Source organism: Vulpes lagopus, chromosome 24, assembly GCF_018345385.1.
Source record: "Vulpes lagopus strain Blue_001 chromosome 24, ASM1834538v1, whole genome shotgun sequence".
Taxonomy (NCBI): Eukaryota; Metazoa; Chordata; class Mammalia; order Carnivora; family Canidae; genus Vulpes; species Vulpes lagopus.
In genome coordinates, this window is record NC_054847.1 from 30,064,941 (window position 1) to 30,084,695 (window position 19,755).

At 37.8% G+C, this 19,755-nt stretch overlaps 1 protein-coding gene across 9 annotated transcripts in view; it reads left to right on the forward strand.

The window, feature by feature from the left end:
• The window catches only part of MBD5 (methyl-CpG binding domain protein 5), a 438,997-nt gene that overhangs the window by 399,474 nt on the left and 19,768 nt on the right, over positions 1–19,755 (forward strand). For 7 of the 9 annotated variants that reach the window (XM_041739751.1, XM_041739750.1, XM_041739753.1 and 4 more), the window contains 4 exons: positions 715–1,740; positions 3,411–3,622; positions 7,354–8,562; positions 19,623–19,696. In XM_041739751.1, coding sequence (XP_041595685.1) covers positions 715–1,740; positions 3,411–3,622; positions 7,354–8,562; positions 19,623–19,696 — 2,521 coding nt within the window. The remainder of the gene's footprint in view (positions 1–714; positions 1,741–3,410; positions 3,623–7,353; positions 8,563–19,622; positions 19,697–19,755) is intronic. The other 2 variants (XM_041739756.1, XM_041739757.1) reach the window with 2 other exon arrangements.

Sequence of the window (19,755 nt, forward strand, 5' to 3'; positions counted from 1 at the left end):
TCCTCAACTGTGGATTGATTAAATTTTGGTATATTCATAGATGATAGTTGTAAAATGGTCTGAAGTTAACACAATAATGTATTGATAAAAGAAAAAAGTTACGAAGCATGATTCCATTTTTGTTAAAATATATAATATATGTATATATGTCTGCATATGTATAAACATACAGGTGGGAAAGGCCTGAAGCACTATCACTAACATATTAATAGTTCTCTTTATCAGTATTTTTTTATTTTCTGTTTTGTAGTCTCATGCATATTCCAGGTTCTTTTTTTTTCACTAAAATCAAGAGGCAGTATTATAAATAAAGACCAAAATGTTTTCTTAAATGAAAAAGTATCTTTCTAAAAATAAAGGCTTGTTTCCTTTATCTAGTCAGTTGAATGAACTACAACACAGATTTCCCTCTCTTCACCTGTCCAGCTTGTGAAAAACAAGCTATTTGTTAGAAACAGCTATTTCTTAATATTTTTTAATATTTCTAAACTTCTTCAATATATATTTTCTCAAAGTAGATTAGGAAGTATAAAGTTAAATTTAAGTTTTATTAACAGATTTCAACTCCTCTCTGATTACAATTCATCTGAGTTAAATCCTCAAAGGTGACATGTAATGAATTAACTGAAATGTATCTTAATGTATTTGTATGGGATCGTTTTCCTTGGCATCCGTAATTAATAAGCGGTTGGTTTTTCTCCTTCTTCATTCTAGGCGGTTCAGGACCATCATCCTCCATAGCCATAGCTGGCACCAACCACCCTGCCATCACAAAGACAACATCTGTTCTTCAAGATGGCGTCATAGTTACCACCGCAGCTGGAAACCCACTGCAGAGTCAGCTGCCTATTGGGAGTGATTTTCCTTATGTTGGCCAGGAGCACGCACTTCATTTTCCATCCAACAGCACTTCAAACAACCATCTTCCACACCCCTTGAACCCCAGCCTCCTCAGTTCTCTACCTATCTCTTTGCCAGTGAATCAACAGCATCTCCTAAACCAGAATCTATTAAATATCCTCCAGCCTTCAGCAGGAGAAGGCAAGTCTGAGATCAACCTCCACCCTTTAGGTTTTCTCAACCCGAATGTAAACGCTGCTTTAGCTTTTCTCTCCGGTGACATGGATGGGCAGGTATTGCAGCCTGTTCACTTTCAGCTCTTAGCAGCCCTGCTTCAGAACCAAGCCCAAGCAGCTGCCATGCTTCCCCTGCCATCTTTCAATCTGACCATCTCAGATCTTTTGCAACAGCAAAATACCCCTTTACCCTCATTAACACAGATGACAGCCCCACCAGACCATTTGCCAAGCAATCAGTCAGAGAACAGCCGAGCTGAGACCCTTTTAACCAGCCCCCTGGGGAACCCTTTACCAAGCTTTGCAGGCAGTGACACTACTTTTAACCCCCTGTTCCTCCCAGCTGTCACTGGGGCCTCAGGATTAATGGCCTTGAATCCCCAGCTGTTGGGAGGTGTCCTGAACTCAGCATCGGCCAACACCGCTAATCATCCAGAGGTTTCCATAGCAACTTCCTCCCAGGCAACCACTACCACAACCACTACATCATCAGCAGTGGCAGCACTGACTGTCTCAACACTTGGTGGGACAGCAGTGGTGTCAATGGCAGAAACATTGCTGAATATATCTAATAATGCTGGGAATACACCTGGTCCAGCTAAACTCAACAGTAACTCTGTGCTGCCACAGCTACTTAACCCTCTACTGGGGACAGGTCTGCTTGGTAAGTTAAATTTTTTCACAAATTTTTACAAAAGAAACGTTTTTCTAATTCTATTTTCTCCTTTTTAAAAACTCCATTTTGTCACACTATTTTTAAAAAATGTTTTTATTATGTCACAGCTTGCTTAAGGAACTAAATATAATAACACCCACACACATCCCTAGTTATACAAACATGAAAATGACTTTTTCCTTTTCCCCTATTCTAGCAGTACTAAATATCATTCTAATCTGCTTTTCTCTGATCTTCTGATTCTGATGCCACTTAACCCTAACCTACCTATCATTCTCTTAAGCCAAGTAGAGTCTTATTTTTCAAACAATAAAGCACAGGTCCATCTTAAAAATAACTTTTACTTGAATTTTAGTTGGTGTGGCATCACAGGGTTAGTATGAGCAGCTGCACTGTGGATGGAAACAGCTTGAGGAAGTGTTTTTTCCAGGTGATCCCTAAATAAACAAAACTAAATGCTTATCCAGCAAAATGAGAAACAGGGCATAAAAATATCCAAAGATAAACTTTGCCCAAGTTCAAAGAAACAGTCTCAATAGCTGTGTTAGATTTCCTCAGATAGTATAATTCCTTAGAACTTTGTGGCTTAAAAACAAAATCCTTCATATAGATTATTCTATCACAAAAAAGTTAGAAAATAATATCAAGTATATCCAACTGACTCATGCAGGTAACTGTAATATTAAGTACATAAATGGTGTCCATAAAGTCTGGAAACAGGCAGATATACCTGATATTGCCACAAGGCCATCTTCAATAGGTAAAAAACTATGAATAATATGTTTTTAGGCTTTATGGACACCTTTAGAATATAGTTTATTAATTATATAGTTTACTAGTTGCTATGGTTTATTCTAGTTCTATTTGGCATTGAAATCAACAGTTAAATAATTTAAAAAGCATTACAGTTTTACATATTTCAAGTTACAAGACAAATTACAATGACATTGTCTTCAAGATAATTTCAATAAAATTTCAAACAAGTTAAACCTGAATTCTGAGTATAAACTTAGTTATTAACTAATCCCGTCTGATTGTGTAACATTTATTTTAATGATTATGACAATGAATTCTTTTGTATTGTTAGCTTTCTTTATGATTTTAATTTTAGGTAACCAACCTTTTACTTATAGTAAACCTTTTACTTAAAAACAAAATATGTATTTCTAGGCCAAATCTGATTTTATTTTATTTTTTATTTTTTATTTTATTGATGACGTGCCTTGAGAACTAAATTTTGTAAACAAGGCCTATTGAGACCCACTCATAATAGTTTGCTCAAATAGTTTAATAGTTTGCTCAAATACTTATGATTACTAAAACATTTTAGGGCTAATTTCAGCCTTTAGTTTCAAGTGCTCTAACAAAAACAGTTTTGAGGAATTATGTAACACTGAAACTCAATGTATAGGGATAGAGCAAAGACTAAGTAGTGTCTCCAGAATATAAAATTAAAAAACTGATTATGAATGATAAAATTGAGTAATAAAACTCCTCTTTATTTACCACTTAGTAGGACGTTGAGGAGAAAAAGAGAAAACAATGACCATGTCAAGTCTAGTTTTCCGTTTTTGTTTCAGGGATCCTCAGGTACAAAGAGAGGCATAGGATCTCCAAAGAGTCACATTGACTTACATTTTATGTTTTTCAAACTATAGGTGACATGTCCTCAATAAACAATACTTTGAATAACCATCAACTGACTCATCTGCAGTCGCTGTTAAACAACAATCAGATGTTTCCTCCAAATCAGCAGCAGCAGCAGCAGCTTCTTCAAGGGTACCAGAACCTGCAGGCATTTCAAGGACAGCCCACAATTCCTTGCCCGGCCAACAGTAACCCCATGGCTTGTTTGTTTCAGAACTTTCAGGTACTCTTTCTTCCCTGGGTTCCTTGAATAGTAAACAATGTGTAGGCAATGTCTGGGTCTGTTAAAATGCTTAACTGAAGGCAAGAGACCAGAGAAGGAAGTCATGTGCCCTCTCACCTCCAATTACTATTATTTCCCAATAATGAATATTGTTAAACATTCCAGTCTTTTGCGTGAAGATTATTTTATTTTGTCTGAGGCATCTCAGTGGTCCTTTTGGAGCTGATAGTAAACACTGATCACATGATCCTCTTAAACCCTTTTGTGGTTTCCATTGCTCTCATGATTAAAATCCATATCTTTAACCAGCTGGCTTGGCCTCACTTGCCAGCCCCAGTCCTCACCGCCCTTCCTGGCTTCCATCACTTAGTCTTCCTTTAGCTCTACAAGCTAAATACATTCCTAATAGATTAAGGAACTAGATGGAAAGAGTAATGCTTAATAAATACAAAGAGAAAATATAGAAGTATTTTTAAAATAATCTTGAGGTAGAGAAGGTTCTTTCAGTAAGACACAAAATCAAGAAGTCAAAAAGAAAAGAAGTAATAAGGTCGAATATATAAAACTTTAAATTCTCTCTATGATAAGGGTATTCTAAACAAACTTAAAGACAAGTGGCACCCAGCAGAAAATACTTGCATGATAATGGCAAATAATTGACATTCATTATAGAAAAAAAGCTCCTATGAATCAGGAAGAAAAAAAGATAATTGATTAGAAAAATGAGCAATAGATATGAACAGAAAATTCACAGAAAATGAAAAGTAAATTATTAATGAACATATGAAAAGAGTAATCAGAGTTATACAAATTACAACACTAATGTGTCTATCAGATTGATTGATGTCCCTTGCTGAGAGTGGTGTGGGGAAATGGATCCTTTCAGATATACTGTTGGTCTGATTGTATGCTGATATAGTTCTTTGGGAGGGTAATTTGATAGTTTATCAGGTTTTTAAATATACATATCCTCTAATGCAGAAGTTCAACTTCTTTGTATCTATTTTAGAGAAATCTTCAACTGTGAACAAAAGGGCACAGGCTAGAATGTTCATTACAACATGATTTGTGGTGGCAAAAATTAGAAGCCACGTCCATCAGTAAGGAAATAATTAATATATCATGATATATCTGGCTTTTGAGTATTTTTTAAAAGATTTTATTTATTTATTCATGAGAAACACAGGGAGAGAGAGGTAGAGACATAGGCAGAGACACAGGCAGAGGGAGAAGCAGGCTCCTGATGCCGGACTCGATCCCCGGTCTCCAAGATCACGCCCTGGGCTGAAGGTGGCGCTAAACCGCTGAGCCACCTGGGCTGCCCTCTGTCAAGTATTTTAAAAGGTTTAGATAGATTTACATAACTGATATGGAAAGATCCACAAGAATGCAAGACTTTAATACTGTGGTATTATAGAACAATACTAAAATACTCTACCATTTATGTGAAAGAAGGAAGGAAAGAAAACTAGGTATGTACCTACACACCTTAGTGTATTAAACATAAGTGTCTGCAAGGATGCATTCCAGCACTGATTACTCCTGAGAGAGGGACTGGAATCAGAGTGGGATGCGAGAGTCAAGTTTGGGTGGGGAGGAGTGACAAAGAACGTTTTTATCTTTTTCTGACAATGAGAAAATATTCATATACATCTTGTGTAATAAAATAATTTAGAAGGGAAGAAAAGGACTCAGCCATGTCACTGAAAATCTCAAACAAGTAGGTAAAGCCTGAAGAGAACCCACTAGATTTAGGACATTGTCAATGACGGTGGAATGCAGTTTTGGTGGAGTGGTAGGATGGATGGAAGGTGAATGGAAGGATGAAAAGGTTGGGAATTAAAGAGTGTGGATTAGTCTTTCAAAAACTTAACCATAAAGAACATAAGAGAAATAGGGTGGTGCCCCAAGGCAGACATAGTATGAGCAAACTTTTAAAATATGGAAGCTATGCACATGGTTGTATGCTAAAAAAGAAAAATTTAAGAGCAGAAAAAGAAAAAATGTGGAAAAGATTGAACATAATGAAGAGAAGGGATAACAAATGAGGCAAAATCCCTGAGGAGTGCCTTGGAAATCAGAGCATAAGTAAGAGGACTTACCCTCAGAAAACAAGAGGCCCCTCTTAACACTGGGAAGCAGGGCAGGATGTGAGGCGTGTATAATTGCAAAGTGTGTGCTGCCAGGGGGTAGGGAGTAGCAGAGTATAAGAACTATGAGAATTCTTAGCCTGTGAACTCCATTTTCTCTGTTAAGTAAGGGTTATCCACTAAGAATAGTGCTGGAGATGCTGTAACAACCAGCTTGAAGAAGTGGATAAAGATTTGAACAGTTGTGAAGGAGAATGATACCTAACTTGAGGATCATCAGATTGATGGAAACAATAAGCCCCCAGCTGTAGTTGAAAGCCCTAAATTTTTAGACAGATACTCAGCATTCTCACTGGATATAGATAAGGGCAGTTAAATTGATCCCACATTGAGATTTTATCTGGTAGGTGTAGACAGGGGGAGAATAACAAGAGAGTGGTTGATATGTTGATGGATCCCAGATTCTGGTTTAGTGGGAAAAGATGTGAAGACAAGAAGGGAGAAATCATTGAAGAGGAAATCCGAAGTAGCAGGGGTCCGGAGCAGCAGTTTTTAGGTGGGGTTGGTGCAATTAGAATAACCTTGGGGACTTTTTCAAAGTGCATTCATCCTTCCTGTGCTGACCATTGATATTCTTACCTGCTGGGCATCCCTTTCCTTCCCCTCTTCCCAATTAAGAATCACTTCTATAGAGAGCCATTGTCATTGCTGACCGCATGGTGGTGTCCCCCAGTCAGTAGCCTGGTAAGATTGAAGAGTAGGTGTCACTGCTTTATCTGAAGTCTTCAGAAATATAATGTCATATCAGAAATATTTTATTGTTATGAAAAAAATGTGTGTGTGTATATATATATATATATATATATATATATATATAGAGAGAGAGAGAGAGAGAAAGAAAGAGAAAGAGAAAATTTTCTTTTAGCTTATGTTGTAGTTCAGTAGAAATATCAGTGAATTAGAACTCCTTTCCAAAATCTGGTTCCCTTCGTAATTTTAGCTGTGCTGGTGATGGCCTCTCTGAAACCCAACTTGCAGAACCTGTAATGACATTTAAATACATGGAGTCATTACCTGAAAACAGTTTGTGTCCAACCACCTCACCTTTAACTTTTCTAGAAAATGTTTGGTAATGATGAGTTTTTTATTTTTTATTTATTTGTTCATTTATTTTAGAAATACATTCTTTTATTTTTATTTTTTTAAGATTTATTTATTTTAGAGAGAAAAGAGAGAGTGCATGAGCAAGGAGAGGGACACAGGGAGAAGGAGAGAACCAAACTCCCCACTGAGCACAGAGCCCTCACCAGGGGTTTGATCCCAAGAACCCAAGATTACAACGTGAGCAGAAACCAAGAGTCTGACGCTCAACTGACTGGGCCACCCAGGCACCCCAGTGATGAGTTCTTTAAAACAAATGTATGAAATAATTTCAACCAAAGAAACTACCCAAGTATGATCAAGACATAAATTCTACTATACAGAGTGACTTTTTATTACATTTTGAGCCTTGTTCTTTCTTTATATTTCTCTCCTTGTTATATTTGTTTGCCTTTCGGTAAATCTTAAAATTATGGTCTTTCTCTTTGACGTCTTTAAAAACTTTTCTGTCTCTCACTGCTTCCTGTCTGTTTCTTCAAGGTGAGAATGCAGGAAGATGCAGCTCTCCTAAACAAAAGAATAAGCTCTCAGCCGGGGCTCACGGCACTTCCTGAGAATCCAAACACTACACTTCCACCTTTCCAAGATACATCTTGTGAGTTGCAACCGAGGATTGACCCATCTCTTGGTCAGCAGGTGAAAGATGGCCTCATTGTGGGTGGCCAAGGTGATGCTTCTGTAGATGCCATTTACAAAGCAGTTGTTGATGCAGCCAGCAAAGGAATGCAGGTTGTCATCACCACTGCAGTCAACAGTACAACTCAGATCAGCCCCATTCCAGCTCTGAGTGCCATGAGTGCCTTCACTGCCTCAATTGGTGACCCGTTAAGTCTCCCCAGTGCTGTCAGTGCGGTCATTCATGGACGAAACATGGGCAGTGTTGATCATGATGGTAGGCTGAGGAATGCAAGAGGGGCTCGGCTGCCCAGGAATCTGGACCATGGGAAAAACTCAAATGAAGGAGATGGGTTTGAATATTTCAAGTCAGCAAGTTGCCACACATCCAAAAAACAGTGGGATGGGGAGCAAAGCCCTGGAGGGGAGCGAAACAGGTGGAAGTGTGAGGAATTTTTAGATCATCCAGGCCATATCCACAGTAGTCCTTGTCACGAAAGGTCCAACAATGTCTCTACACTGCCATTTCTGCCTGGGGAACAGCACCCGGTACTGTTACCACCAAGAAACTGTCAAGGGGATAAAATTCTGGAGGAAAATTTCAGGTATAATAACTACAAAAGAACTATGATGAGTTTTAAGGAGAGACTAGAGAACACTGTGGAAAGATGTGCACACATTAATGGGAACAGACCTCGACAGAGTCGGGGCTTTGGAGAGCTGCTGAGTACCACAAGACAAGACCTGGTCCTAGAGGAGCAGTCTCCGAGCTCCTCAAATAGTTTGGAAAATTCTCTAGTCAAAGACTACATCCATTACAATGGAGACTTTAATGCCAAAAGCATTAATGGGTGTGTGCCTAGCCCTTCAGATGCTAAAAGCATTAGTAGTGAAGATGACCTAAGGAATCCAGATTCCCCTTCTTCAAATGAGTTGATACATTATAGGCCAAGGACGTTCAACGTTGGCGACTTGGTCTGGGGCCAAATCAAAGGACTTACTTCTTGGCCTGGAAAATTAGTAAGAGAAGACGACGTTCACAATTCATGTCAACAAAGCCCCGAGGAAGGGAAGGTATACCAATCTTTATCCATTGTCAAATACTAACCTTTGTTCAGGTATCAATTGTTATTTTTTGTTGTCGTCACTTTGGATTCTTTGGATTTGAAATTAGGATTCTTCATGACTCATTAAGTTCTCACAAACTTCTGGAGCATAAAATGAAGAGGGGATGGTTATAGTCACCAAAATGTCATATCAAGGGGTGAGTTGTGCCGTGTTTGTAGAGATCCCACTAGGGCCTCTAACCCAGGAACCAGATTTCCAGAATTTTCTTAATCCTGCCTTCCTTCCCTGTATGTACTTAATTCTTCATTCCATACACAGAGGATGAAGGCAAGTGGCAAGGACTGGGGGAAAAAATCTGGTGGCCTTTGAAGTCCAGCAGCATGGCAGAGGTAGGGCAACAGGAAGCGCTGGGGGACAGCATCTCCTCCGTGCGCTCACAGGAGCCGCATAGAGCTGAGCAGAGGGTGAAACCCGGGTGTAATTGCAGCCATTTCTGGAAGCAGCAGGTAATGTCTGTATTCAGAATGGTGTCTCCTTTCAGGAAAAGTTCTGGGCCTTTATAACATATGGAAATGTTTAACCCCACCGTCTGGTTCTACTTAACTCAATCTGATCATATAAATTAAATGAAAACTTCTCCATGAAACTACTATTCAATTTAGAAGAAATTAGTAGGGGTCTTCTGGGTTCCCCCTCCCCCCTCACAATTGATAAATTGGCTCACTAGGCGAGAAACATGCAGAATGTTTAAAGCGGATAGAAAAATTTATATCTGACCAGGAGGAGATAATTATGCACATTCCCCACATATGATGAGGAAACATAATTTTTCATCTCCTTAGGAAATAAAAACTACTCTTAACAAATATATATGGTATTCTCTTAAAGAGTATATTGTATAAAGCTATTTTAACTCTGCTCAAACCTCCACTGGCACTTAGGTTTAATGGCAGGAAACCAAAAACATTTTTGCCAGCACAATAAAAAGATTGTCTTTCTCCAAATGACCAGGAGGTCCTTAAGCCCATCGCTTATAATGCCTAATATATACTTGTCAGGGTGCGCTCTGGGCATAGTGTTTCTACGTTTGATAAGAAAATGAATTCCATACCCCTATTCACAAAACATTTTATTCTCTAATCTCTCTGAGCCCAGACAAAACATTCTCTAGGTTGATAAACCTAAATATTTTTGACAGTTTATTCAAAAAGTAATTAGAAACAGCAAAATTGGGCTTTTAGGATATAAATGGACTGCTACAAATATAAGATGTAGACACTGCTCTGTTTTACAATCTCTGTGCAAATGAAACCAAGTCTTTTTTAGGTGCAATTTTACAAAAAAGCTTAATGAAAGAAAAGATTATAGCCTCCCTTTCCTGGAAACATTCTTCCTGTCCTAAATGCCTTGTCTAAATATCTTTTTATGTCCTCAGGAGAATAAAGGCATGTACTTTTAACACATTTCACATTAAACAATGGTCCTAATCTTTTGATTAGTCTGTGTTTGCAAAACTCCTGGGATTGAGTTACTCACTGATGTGTGGGGAGATACACTTAAAAAAAAAAAAATCATTATCTATGAGTCCAAGAAACATTTATGTTGCTTCATTTAAATAAGCAACTGGGTTTCACTCACTATACAATAGTTAAGTGTTTAAAAAATCCAGAATCTTCTTCCTTGTTATAGGCAATAGATGAATTTCTAACAGGGAGCATAAAATTATTTCTGTCAACTCAAATATTCCCCTCCCCTCGCCACCAAATGACATTGACATTGTGATTTTGCATTCTGACAACCTGAATATCAAAACCTTGATATCAGGATACGTTAAAAATATTTTTAGTAATTCAAAAAAATAATTTAAAGCCCACATTTAGAGGTACAAAACTTGAAAACATATAATACATTATTAATGACAACACATGAAATATTTATCTGTCATTAGAAAGCAAGGTATAACAGCCTTAAAAGCTCTAGGGCACTTAACATTTTTAAAAACCTTGGTCTTTCCAGGACCTACTCACATTTGCACATTAAAAAAATAAAGTACTATTTCACAAGCACTCTTTTTTTCTTCTGTGGTTCACAAAACAAAGGAAGGGCTTCCTCATACCTTATTTAATGATGCCCAGCAAACCAAACAGTGTTCTCGATTTATAAGACCAGAAAAGGTGAAATTTCAAACACAAGTCTGTCTGACTTCAAGCCAGATGGCCTTTGCTTGATGTCTTGGTAATCCTGCTTCATCAGGAAAAATTTAAACTATGTTCAATAGCTGTGTAAGACAAAGCGTGATCTATTTGAAAAGATTTCCAGCAAAAACGTTTTTAAAATTCGTACTCTTAGTCCGGTGAACCAACCAGTCATGATGTAAATATGATTTACATAGAATCCCTAAGTCCTCAGCAATGTTGGGTAAATAAAGTCTTGTGCATGAATAATCAGATTTCTGCTTTTAAAAAGGCAAGCAGTGCATTAGGGTCTCTTCTACGCTGTGGCAATGGCTGACGTTTTACAAAGTCAAGAGACAAAGATAGAGACTGACTCCATAAACCATGTGTTTATTAACAGTAAAACCTAATTAATTCCACCTTGCCAATGTGAAATGTGGGACCCCATCCCCTAGTGTTTATCTTTGTAGTATCTCAGAAGGAAAGGTTTGGTAAACAATTTTCTTATATGTTATCATTGTAGACCTTTCTGGATTCTCAGTTGTTCATACTATTTCCATGTCCACAAAGTAAATTAACCGGAGAGTCTGTTAGATCCCTCCAGATACAATCTATGTTAACTCAAGTGTTAGAGTAGATCAATTATCTTAATCTCTCCCCACCCCTCTCATCATAGGAACCTGTCATTTATTTTCTGTTGCAGTCTTTGTTCTCAGCAAACCACTTCAGATTCTTTTCAGAAGCAGGCAAAAAAATGTTTAAAAAGTAATTAATTGGCAATATTGCAGGCTACTAATTCAGAGTAAGCTGGGCACCTCTCTTGTTTTCAGGCCGTACAGGTTGTCCCTGGCCTGACAGATCAATGCTGTCCCTGGAGTACTGCCGAGGGCCGAGGTGTCCATGCTGTCCCTAAGTTGATGACGCTTCAGCCAGCTGTCATGATAGTCAACGACCTGGTCAGTTTATGATCTTAGAAAGGCACCGTTCGTCTTTGGTGGGGTGTCAAGTGTAGCAGAATTACTAATAATCCTTTGGAACTATTCTGCACGTTTGGAGATTGCTTCATAAGGGGTTTTATTTCAAAACATCAAACATCGTATGAACATAGTCTACGGAGAACTAGAGAGCACGCGGAGTGTGGCAGGAAGAGGCATGGGCTCTGGGCATCCTCCCATAAGCTTGCTCCCTGCCCCGTCCGTTCCCTAATTGCTCCTGGGTGGGTGTCTTAATCTCCCTGGGCCGCAGTCCCCTCACCTCTCAAGTGGGACTATTCAGTTCTCAGAATGATGTTTTCAGAATTAAATGATATACCATAAACAGATCATCCAGCACACGAGAGACGCTCAGTAGAAATTAGCCTCCTGGCCCCTGTGTTTTTTTATGTTAAACAACCTTATTAATTTGGATTTCTCCACTCTGGAATTGTGGTCGTTTGAGTTTAGTTATTGTTTGCCTATGCATTATCCATGGATCAAGGGTTTACGAACTAGATTGAGGCTCCAATCTAGTGAGAGCATTATAATGAATATATTCAATGAGTCAAATAGTTTACAACCATTTTTTGATGAAGTTCAGCGCGTCACACACAAGTGGCATATCCGATTATGTTATCGTGAGCGGTTCGTTTCAAGCAGGAGTTCTACTCAGAAGCATTTTCAAGCACTTTATTCAGTGAACCTGGAAGTCCACCTCCCAAAGTTGTTTGTAAAAAATACCAACACAGGCTTTCTTCCTTTACTTTCCTATCTCGCCGCTCCCTCCACACACACAACAATATTCATTAGTAGAGATTTTTAGCCATCCGTGGAAACTTGGACTGAATCACCCCTATAGACTGCTGTCCCAATACTGAAGCTGTGTAAAACACTAAAGAATATTATGTGTCCAGTATCAGACCGTCCTGAAAGTAGTGTCTCCTCACTCTCTAACACATTCTTTCCTTTGGTTATCAGTTTGTAATCAAGTATGGTCTGAAAGATATTTATACTTTTTCTAAATAAATGATGCAAGTTTCTTTCTGAACCATGAATCCTTTATAGTTTAAGCTTCAGTGACCAAGAATAAGACCTCAGTGCTATGCGCCAGTACATCATCACAGCCAGAGAGCTGCATTGCCAGATCTTGGCACAGCCTTAGGGCATTCTTGGAAAGGGAAATGACTTTGCTGGCATTACACCTATCCACCATAAAATGCAAACACTTTTTTTTTTTAAGAATATTTTATTATTTTTTTAGAGAGAAAGAGAGTGGGGAGGAAGGGCAGAGGGATAGAGGGAGAGAGAGTCTCCAGCAGACTCCCTGCTGAGTCTGGAGCCTGACACAGGGCAGGGCTCAATCCCAGGACCCTGAGATCATTAGCTGAGCTGAAATCAAGAGTCAACCGCTTAACCCACTAAGCCACCTGGGCACCCCAATTAGCAATCATTGTAAACCTGTGCAACTATGGGGGGGATGGTTATCTTTATGTACTTGTTTCAATAATTACATAAAAGTCAGAAAAGTCCCCCTGTTTCCTAAAATATATTTTGTAATTATCATCCGCCCTCTCTGATCTTATATTAACTAACCTGAAAGAATTGACACTCAAGTGATAATCAAAAAATAAAACTCTTTTTCTTTAGTACATAACTTTTACTCTTTTTGGACATTTCCCACTGGTCTTCATATTTCATTGCTCTTATAGTCGTTGTGTATTCTGACTTGAGCCAAATTTAGGAAAGGATTTATTTCCAGATTGGCACCGCAATGTTTCTCTTCAGTGAAATGCTGGCTGTTCTTGGACAGATAGAAAGCTCTGATTACTCAGAAAAGTTGTACATTTCAGTGACACACTAGATGAGCAAATGAAGACATGTTTTTATAAGTAGCGGGCAGGGTGCTCTCTCTTGAGAATCGCACTTTGCCTTTTTTCACGTGGTTATATTTGGCAGGTAAAGATGAAAATCGCTCTCTGAGTAGTCAGTCATTCAAATGAGACAAAACTCATCATTATTAAAATTCATAACCAAACTTATTTTGGAACAATACACTTTCTATATGTCAGGTGAGTACGTCTCTCTCTCTCTCTCTCTCTCTCTCTCTCTTTCTCTTACACACACACACACACACACACACACACACACACACGTTCTGACAGTGTGAAGCGTATCCAAAGACAGCTGACCATCGTGTTTTGGGGATGTGTAACTTAAGTTGGAGCTCTTATGATTTTTAAATGTTTTACTTTAAAGAACATTCTTTCTGTGCTTGATTATGAGCATTAGCTGTTTTTATTCTTTGGTACTATAATAATTCTCTGTTGAAAGTGTGCTTTGTATATTGCCCTTGCCTTACATATCTCCTTAACTGCTGTTGGGAATGAATCCTTGTCCCTGCACTCAATCACCAACCACAGTATTTGGGCTGCATTGCGGCTGGTAGGACGGCAGAGGCAGTCCATGCTCTGTAGCAACAGAATCTCCTTGAAAAGGAAGGAAAATCGTTTTTGAAAAGTAATGTGCAAGATAAAAGCCAGGCTGACAAAGTCAGTGCCTGACGGAAATTTGGGAGATAATAACAATGAAGAACCAAATAAGACCAAAAATGTGAATATTAGCAAAAAGACAAAACAGAGAAAGCTTAGGTAAGACCGTGAATGTCCCTGAAGCAAACTGTGGAATATGGTAACCTTCTTCCCTTGAACAAGGTTAAAGAGGAAAAGGAGGCCTGTCTCCATTTACATGTAACTAAGACCCACACAGAGTTCTTGAGCTTGTCAGTACAGTTTTCACATGGATAGTAGCAAATGGAGTCAGGTCTGAGGCAGGTACGTGCTTCTGTGACATGAAACTTTAAACAGTGCTGCTTTAGAAATTCGAGCTCACACCAAGCATTTAATTCCAAGGATGGGTGGTGGGTCAGTATAAAATATGTTGTACATTTAGAATAGATTTACTGTAGTCCTGCAGTGTACTTTTCTCCTACCTAAAAACACTGTTTCCAAAGTGAAGAGGAAAGGAAGCACACACACACACACATATTCACGCACACAAAGCCTCAGATAAGGCCACTGAAAAAAGTTGTCTATGTGTATTTGATTAGTTCATTTGAAAAAATAAAAATGGGTTCACTTTAGGAATTTTTCCATGAGTATTATTGATGGAAAATGAGGTTCATCCTCTCTGTCACAGGTGAGTCAACTCTTTGCTCCAAATTATTTAGTGTTAATTCCCATTTTTTAAAAAATATTGCAGTATCGCACTTAAGTTAGCAGGACTTTTCCAGGTGGAAGATTTTTTTAAATACTTACTATTTAATAAGTGTTTGTCAATAATGAAACTAATAAATGCCTCATATTTGCTGATTGCTTCAGGGCTTTATTTCCCAGGTTTCAACTGAAGTTGTCTGCTCCCGCCTCCCCCACTCCCACCCCCACTATCTCTAAAAACATAAAAAAAAAAAAGCATGCATGTTCCTTTAGGGGCACCTGGGTGACTCAGTCAGTTAAGCGTCCAACTCTTGATTTCTCAGGTTGTGATCTCAGGGTCTTGAGGTCTAGCCCCTCATTGGGTTCCATGCTGGGCATGGAGCCTGCTTAAGATTCTCTCCCTCTTTGTCCCTCTGCCCCCCACCCCAAGAAAAACAGAAATAAAGTTGCGTGCTACCTGTACTATATTTAAAAATTTTATTCATATTCATTTACTATTTATTTATTTATTCAACAAATACTTTTTGAACTCATATTATGAACTAGGCACCATTGAAGTTACTTTCAAATAATGTCTTGAGTCTTATTCTAAGATATAATATGCGTAAAATCCTAAGTATGATGTTTTTTGTATCTTTCTAATATAAATATATGAATATATAACTATTAAAAATGTTAAAAATATTAAAGGTCTGTCCTTGATTCACATGCCACTAATGACACTTTGGTAAAGACTGATTTGGTGTTTACAAAGTACCTTCATCTTCATTGTCTTTTTAGATTCTCTCAGTGATGCATAAAGAAGCGCACAACCATCCCCATGTTACAGATGAGGGAGCTAAAACTCAGCGAAGTAGCATTCCTAAGGACACAAGTGACAGGCAGTTAAGCCAGGACCCAACCCCGGTCTCCTAACTCTAAGCTTAGTACTCTTTGCATAGTACCATTCCCCCAACGACAGGAGCTGATGACATGAACAAAGATGTAAAGAATGAGAAGGCGCTTGAGTTCAGCTGCCCTGCCTCTCCTATGAAACCTGGGAGGTGGCTTGTACTCTGTCCTTTGTCTGACCTTTGTGTGACAGCTTCCCCTCACCACTAAGTAGCAGCGAAGTAAATCACCAAGAAATTCAATCCTGTTACCAGGTTTAAAGCCTATGGGGAATTTTGACATCATCTTTACTTAATTGGCTCTATTCAAAAGTGATCTAGGATCTTTGATCCAAGCTCTTCTAATATTATACTCTACCTCATTTTCAGAGGGTCAGTTTGGTTCTCTGAAGGATTTGTGTCTCCCTTTGTCATAGATTTAAGTTACTTCTAAGATCACTACATTCTACTGTGTTGACCCCAAATCAAACTTAATTAAATTGCCAAATTTTACTGTGTGCCTTGTGAACAAAATAAGCAACCAGAGATTCAGACTTGTTCAGAAAAGTCTTAAACTTCCACCCAAAAGAGTGTATGGGTATGTTTCCAACCCTATTGAACAGGTAGGGTTCAGAATCTGCTTTCTGTTGCTTGAACAGGCTGTAGGACTATTCATGTGAAGAATTGTGATATCTAAAGAATGTGAATGAGTGAACGAGGCTTTAGGACTCAAAATATATCCAATATGTGTGTATATTTATACATGAGGTAATATCTGAACTATAAATATGTATAAGTTCTGGTAATTTTTTCTAAATCTTAAATGATTTATGTGCAGAGGGTTATACCATGTTGGTCATTCCTATTAGCCTCATCATTACCAGAGTGAGAAAATGGGATAGATTATGAGTAAAGGTACATTATAAAGTCCTCCCTTGATTTCTCACCAGGATAGGAATTAAATAATTTATAGAACTCCTGGCTTATGAATGTACAGGAATATAAGGTTGTAATTACAGATCATAGTATTAAGTACCTTAAATTACTTGCTCCTTCAATGTAAGGTTTATAGAAATATTTGTGTTTATCCTTTTTAATGTTACATTTATGTATTTGATTTCTCAGTACTTTCTTCATTTACAAGTTAGCTAAGTAATTTATGAGGGAGTATTCATTAAATCATTAAATATGATTTCTATTTGACTAGAAATTGAATTTATTTTGTTCTTCTCCGATCCCATCTTAGGGGGCGGCAGTATCTTTAAAGAGTTTCTTGAATATTGCATAAGTATATGAATAATTCCCTATAAACAACATACGCTGTTCATATATTTCACAATTCAGTAGAGTACTAAAATTCTGAAACAAAATAAACTAAACATTTACCTCTGGATATGTATGATCTTGTCATATCAGAAATAAACAGTGATGTGTAACTTATTTGTATTTAGTTTCAGAAAGCACCATCATTGCTTTCTCTTTCAAGGTCATTTTGAATCCTTTATAAATAATATAGTTCATTATAGAGTACCTTACAGCCTTAGAGGCAATTTAAATGAAAAGAAAAATCATGGTAGATTATTAGTTCAGAAAATTATCCAAGCATAAAAAAGTTTTTAAAGATAAATTTGAGCATGTGTTATCTAAATTTCTGGAAGAATCTAATTTGTTTTAAAATAATTTGACCTATTTTTTTTAGTATATCTGCATGTGTGTGTAAGTGTGTGTAAAAAATGATTGTAAACATCAATGTATATTGTAGTTGGTGTGGTGGAGAGAGGTTGAGTGCTTTGGAGTCAGACCTGAGTTTCAGTGCTGGCCATGTTACTTAAATTCACTGAGTTTCATCTGTAAAATAACAAAAATAATACTAGTTTGCAGTATTATCATATTACATAATGAAACAGTGCCTTTTCCACAATAAATGCACAAGAAATGTTTTTATTGCCCCTTATTCCTTATTTAATTAAAAATAAAAACTGAAAATTTAAAAAATAGTTTTACCTAACTTAGTGTTTAAGAATTAACACCAGTGGATTAAGTCTTCATATTGATGTTTTGCTTTGTTTCACTGTGAATCTGCTTTCTGTCGCTTGCATCAATCCCTTCTGAGATCTTTCACTACACCAATTTGTGCCTACTATAAGTTTATTACATAGGAGAGCTTCCTTCCTACTGCCAAAAAGGGGGGGGGCATTAAATATAAATGGAATTAGCGATAGATTATAGAAATGTAATGTGTGAAATATCTTTCTTTTTCTTTTCACGTGAGTAAATACAAGATGAAACCTCTTCAACATGAAATGTGAAAATGTACTCAGGCACTATTTTTTTTAAAACAACACATATATATATTCATCTCACTTAAGCTTTTCCAGTTATTTCAGCAAGACACTTTTCTTCATGGCTTCCATGAAGTGTTATTAGAACAAAATTGTCTCTTGTTCCAGCACACAAGAAATTGGGTGTCTCCAATGAATGGAGATATAGATATATAGAAATATGAGATTTGCATCCTTTAGGACAAAGTACAAAAATTATGAAAAGGAAAATGTTTTATTTATTTGATTGTTTTTCTCCTTGAGTATTTAGACATGCCTGTTTTCAAACTGACAAAGGAAACCCTTTGTTACTCATTACTGGGTACTCAATTTTGAAGAGGTCAAAGAAAAATTATTTATAAAGCATACTCATGAGTCAAGAAGATTTCAAGAGAAAAGTTAATAATAATTTCCTTGCTTCTTAGTATTTATTTTCTTACCCATGAGGCATTTTGGCACATTCTCAAAATTTTTCTGTAAAAGTAGCATAGGGGCAGGGAAAAAACTGGGTTAAGGGACGGCTGGGAGACTTGCCTTGAAGCTGTGTTTACACAGCAATCGACACTGTTTTTACTTAAACTGTTGTGTTTTTTTTTTTATGATCAATAAAAATAGCAGTGTTTTTCTAAAAGTGTTTTTACTCACAAGTCACATACAAGTTTTACTATTTATTAATTGTTTATCTTGGAGGGGTGGCTTCAAGAACCATGCTTGAGATTACTGGGGGGAAGTGGCAAAGACTGCACCTCCCCACCCTCATAAGTCCCCCAGTCACCGTTTTGGTGGCCATAGGGTGATGAAGTAGCAAGATTCTCGGCAGTGATAAAGCAAGAAAGGAGAGGACACGCCCACAGGTGTAGCAACACCCTCTTCCCTAGACAGCAAGGACTATGGTAGTCTCCTTCCATGCATTTTGTGGCCTCTGCAATACCTAAGACTACAAGGTAATAACAGCCACTCTCTGCTTACCTGTATTCAACCTGCCTTGTTGCATTCTAATTGTCCCAGCAATTCTAGCTGGAAGGTAGGTATTGTTGTCTTCATTTTAAAGAGAAAGAAACTGAGGTTCAGAACATCGGAGTGTCTTATTCACACTAGAAAGCAAGGTCAGATTCAAACTTCGGTCTACTGGCTCCAAAGCCCACCCCCTTCACTGCCACCGCTCCTGTCCGCCTCGGATGGAGTACAGATTTGCAGTTGCTGAGTATCAAGCAAGTAGAGAAAGCAAACCAGGGATCTCTGATTTATACGAATTTGTGAATCAAAGGCTATTGAAGTTCCAAATTGTGTTCTTAAAATATTATTTTCAAAATGTTGACAGTATGAAAGCCAAACGATCTCTCGTTTCCATTGATGTTACAGCCTGGAGCCACACAGTCAACCTCTGCTTGAGCAAGGACAGGACATTTGACAGGGCAGTGAAAGTTAAGCCTCCCTTCCCCCAGCAGGAAAGTAAAAATGGTGTTAACAATTGCAGGTCTGGGTAATATGGTTTGGTCTTCATGCCTTCACTCAGGTGGAGCCCGAGAAGTTGAAGACACTAACAGAAGGTTTAGAAGCCTACAGCCGAGCCCGGAAAAGGAACAGAAAGTAAGCACTGAATTTTTTTTTTTTTTTTTTTTTTTTTTACCATTTTGCTTTTCACGGAT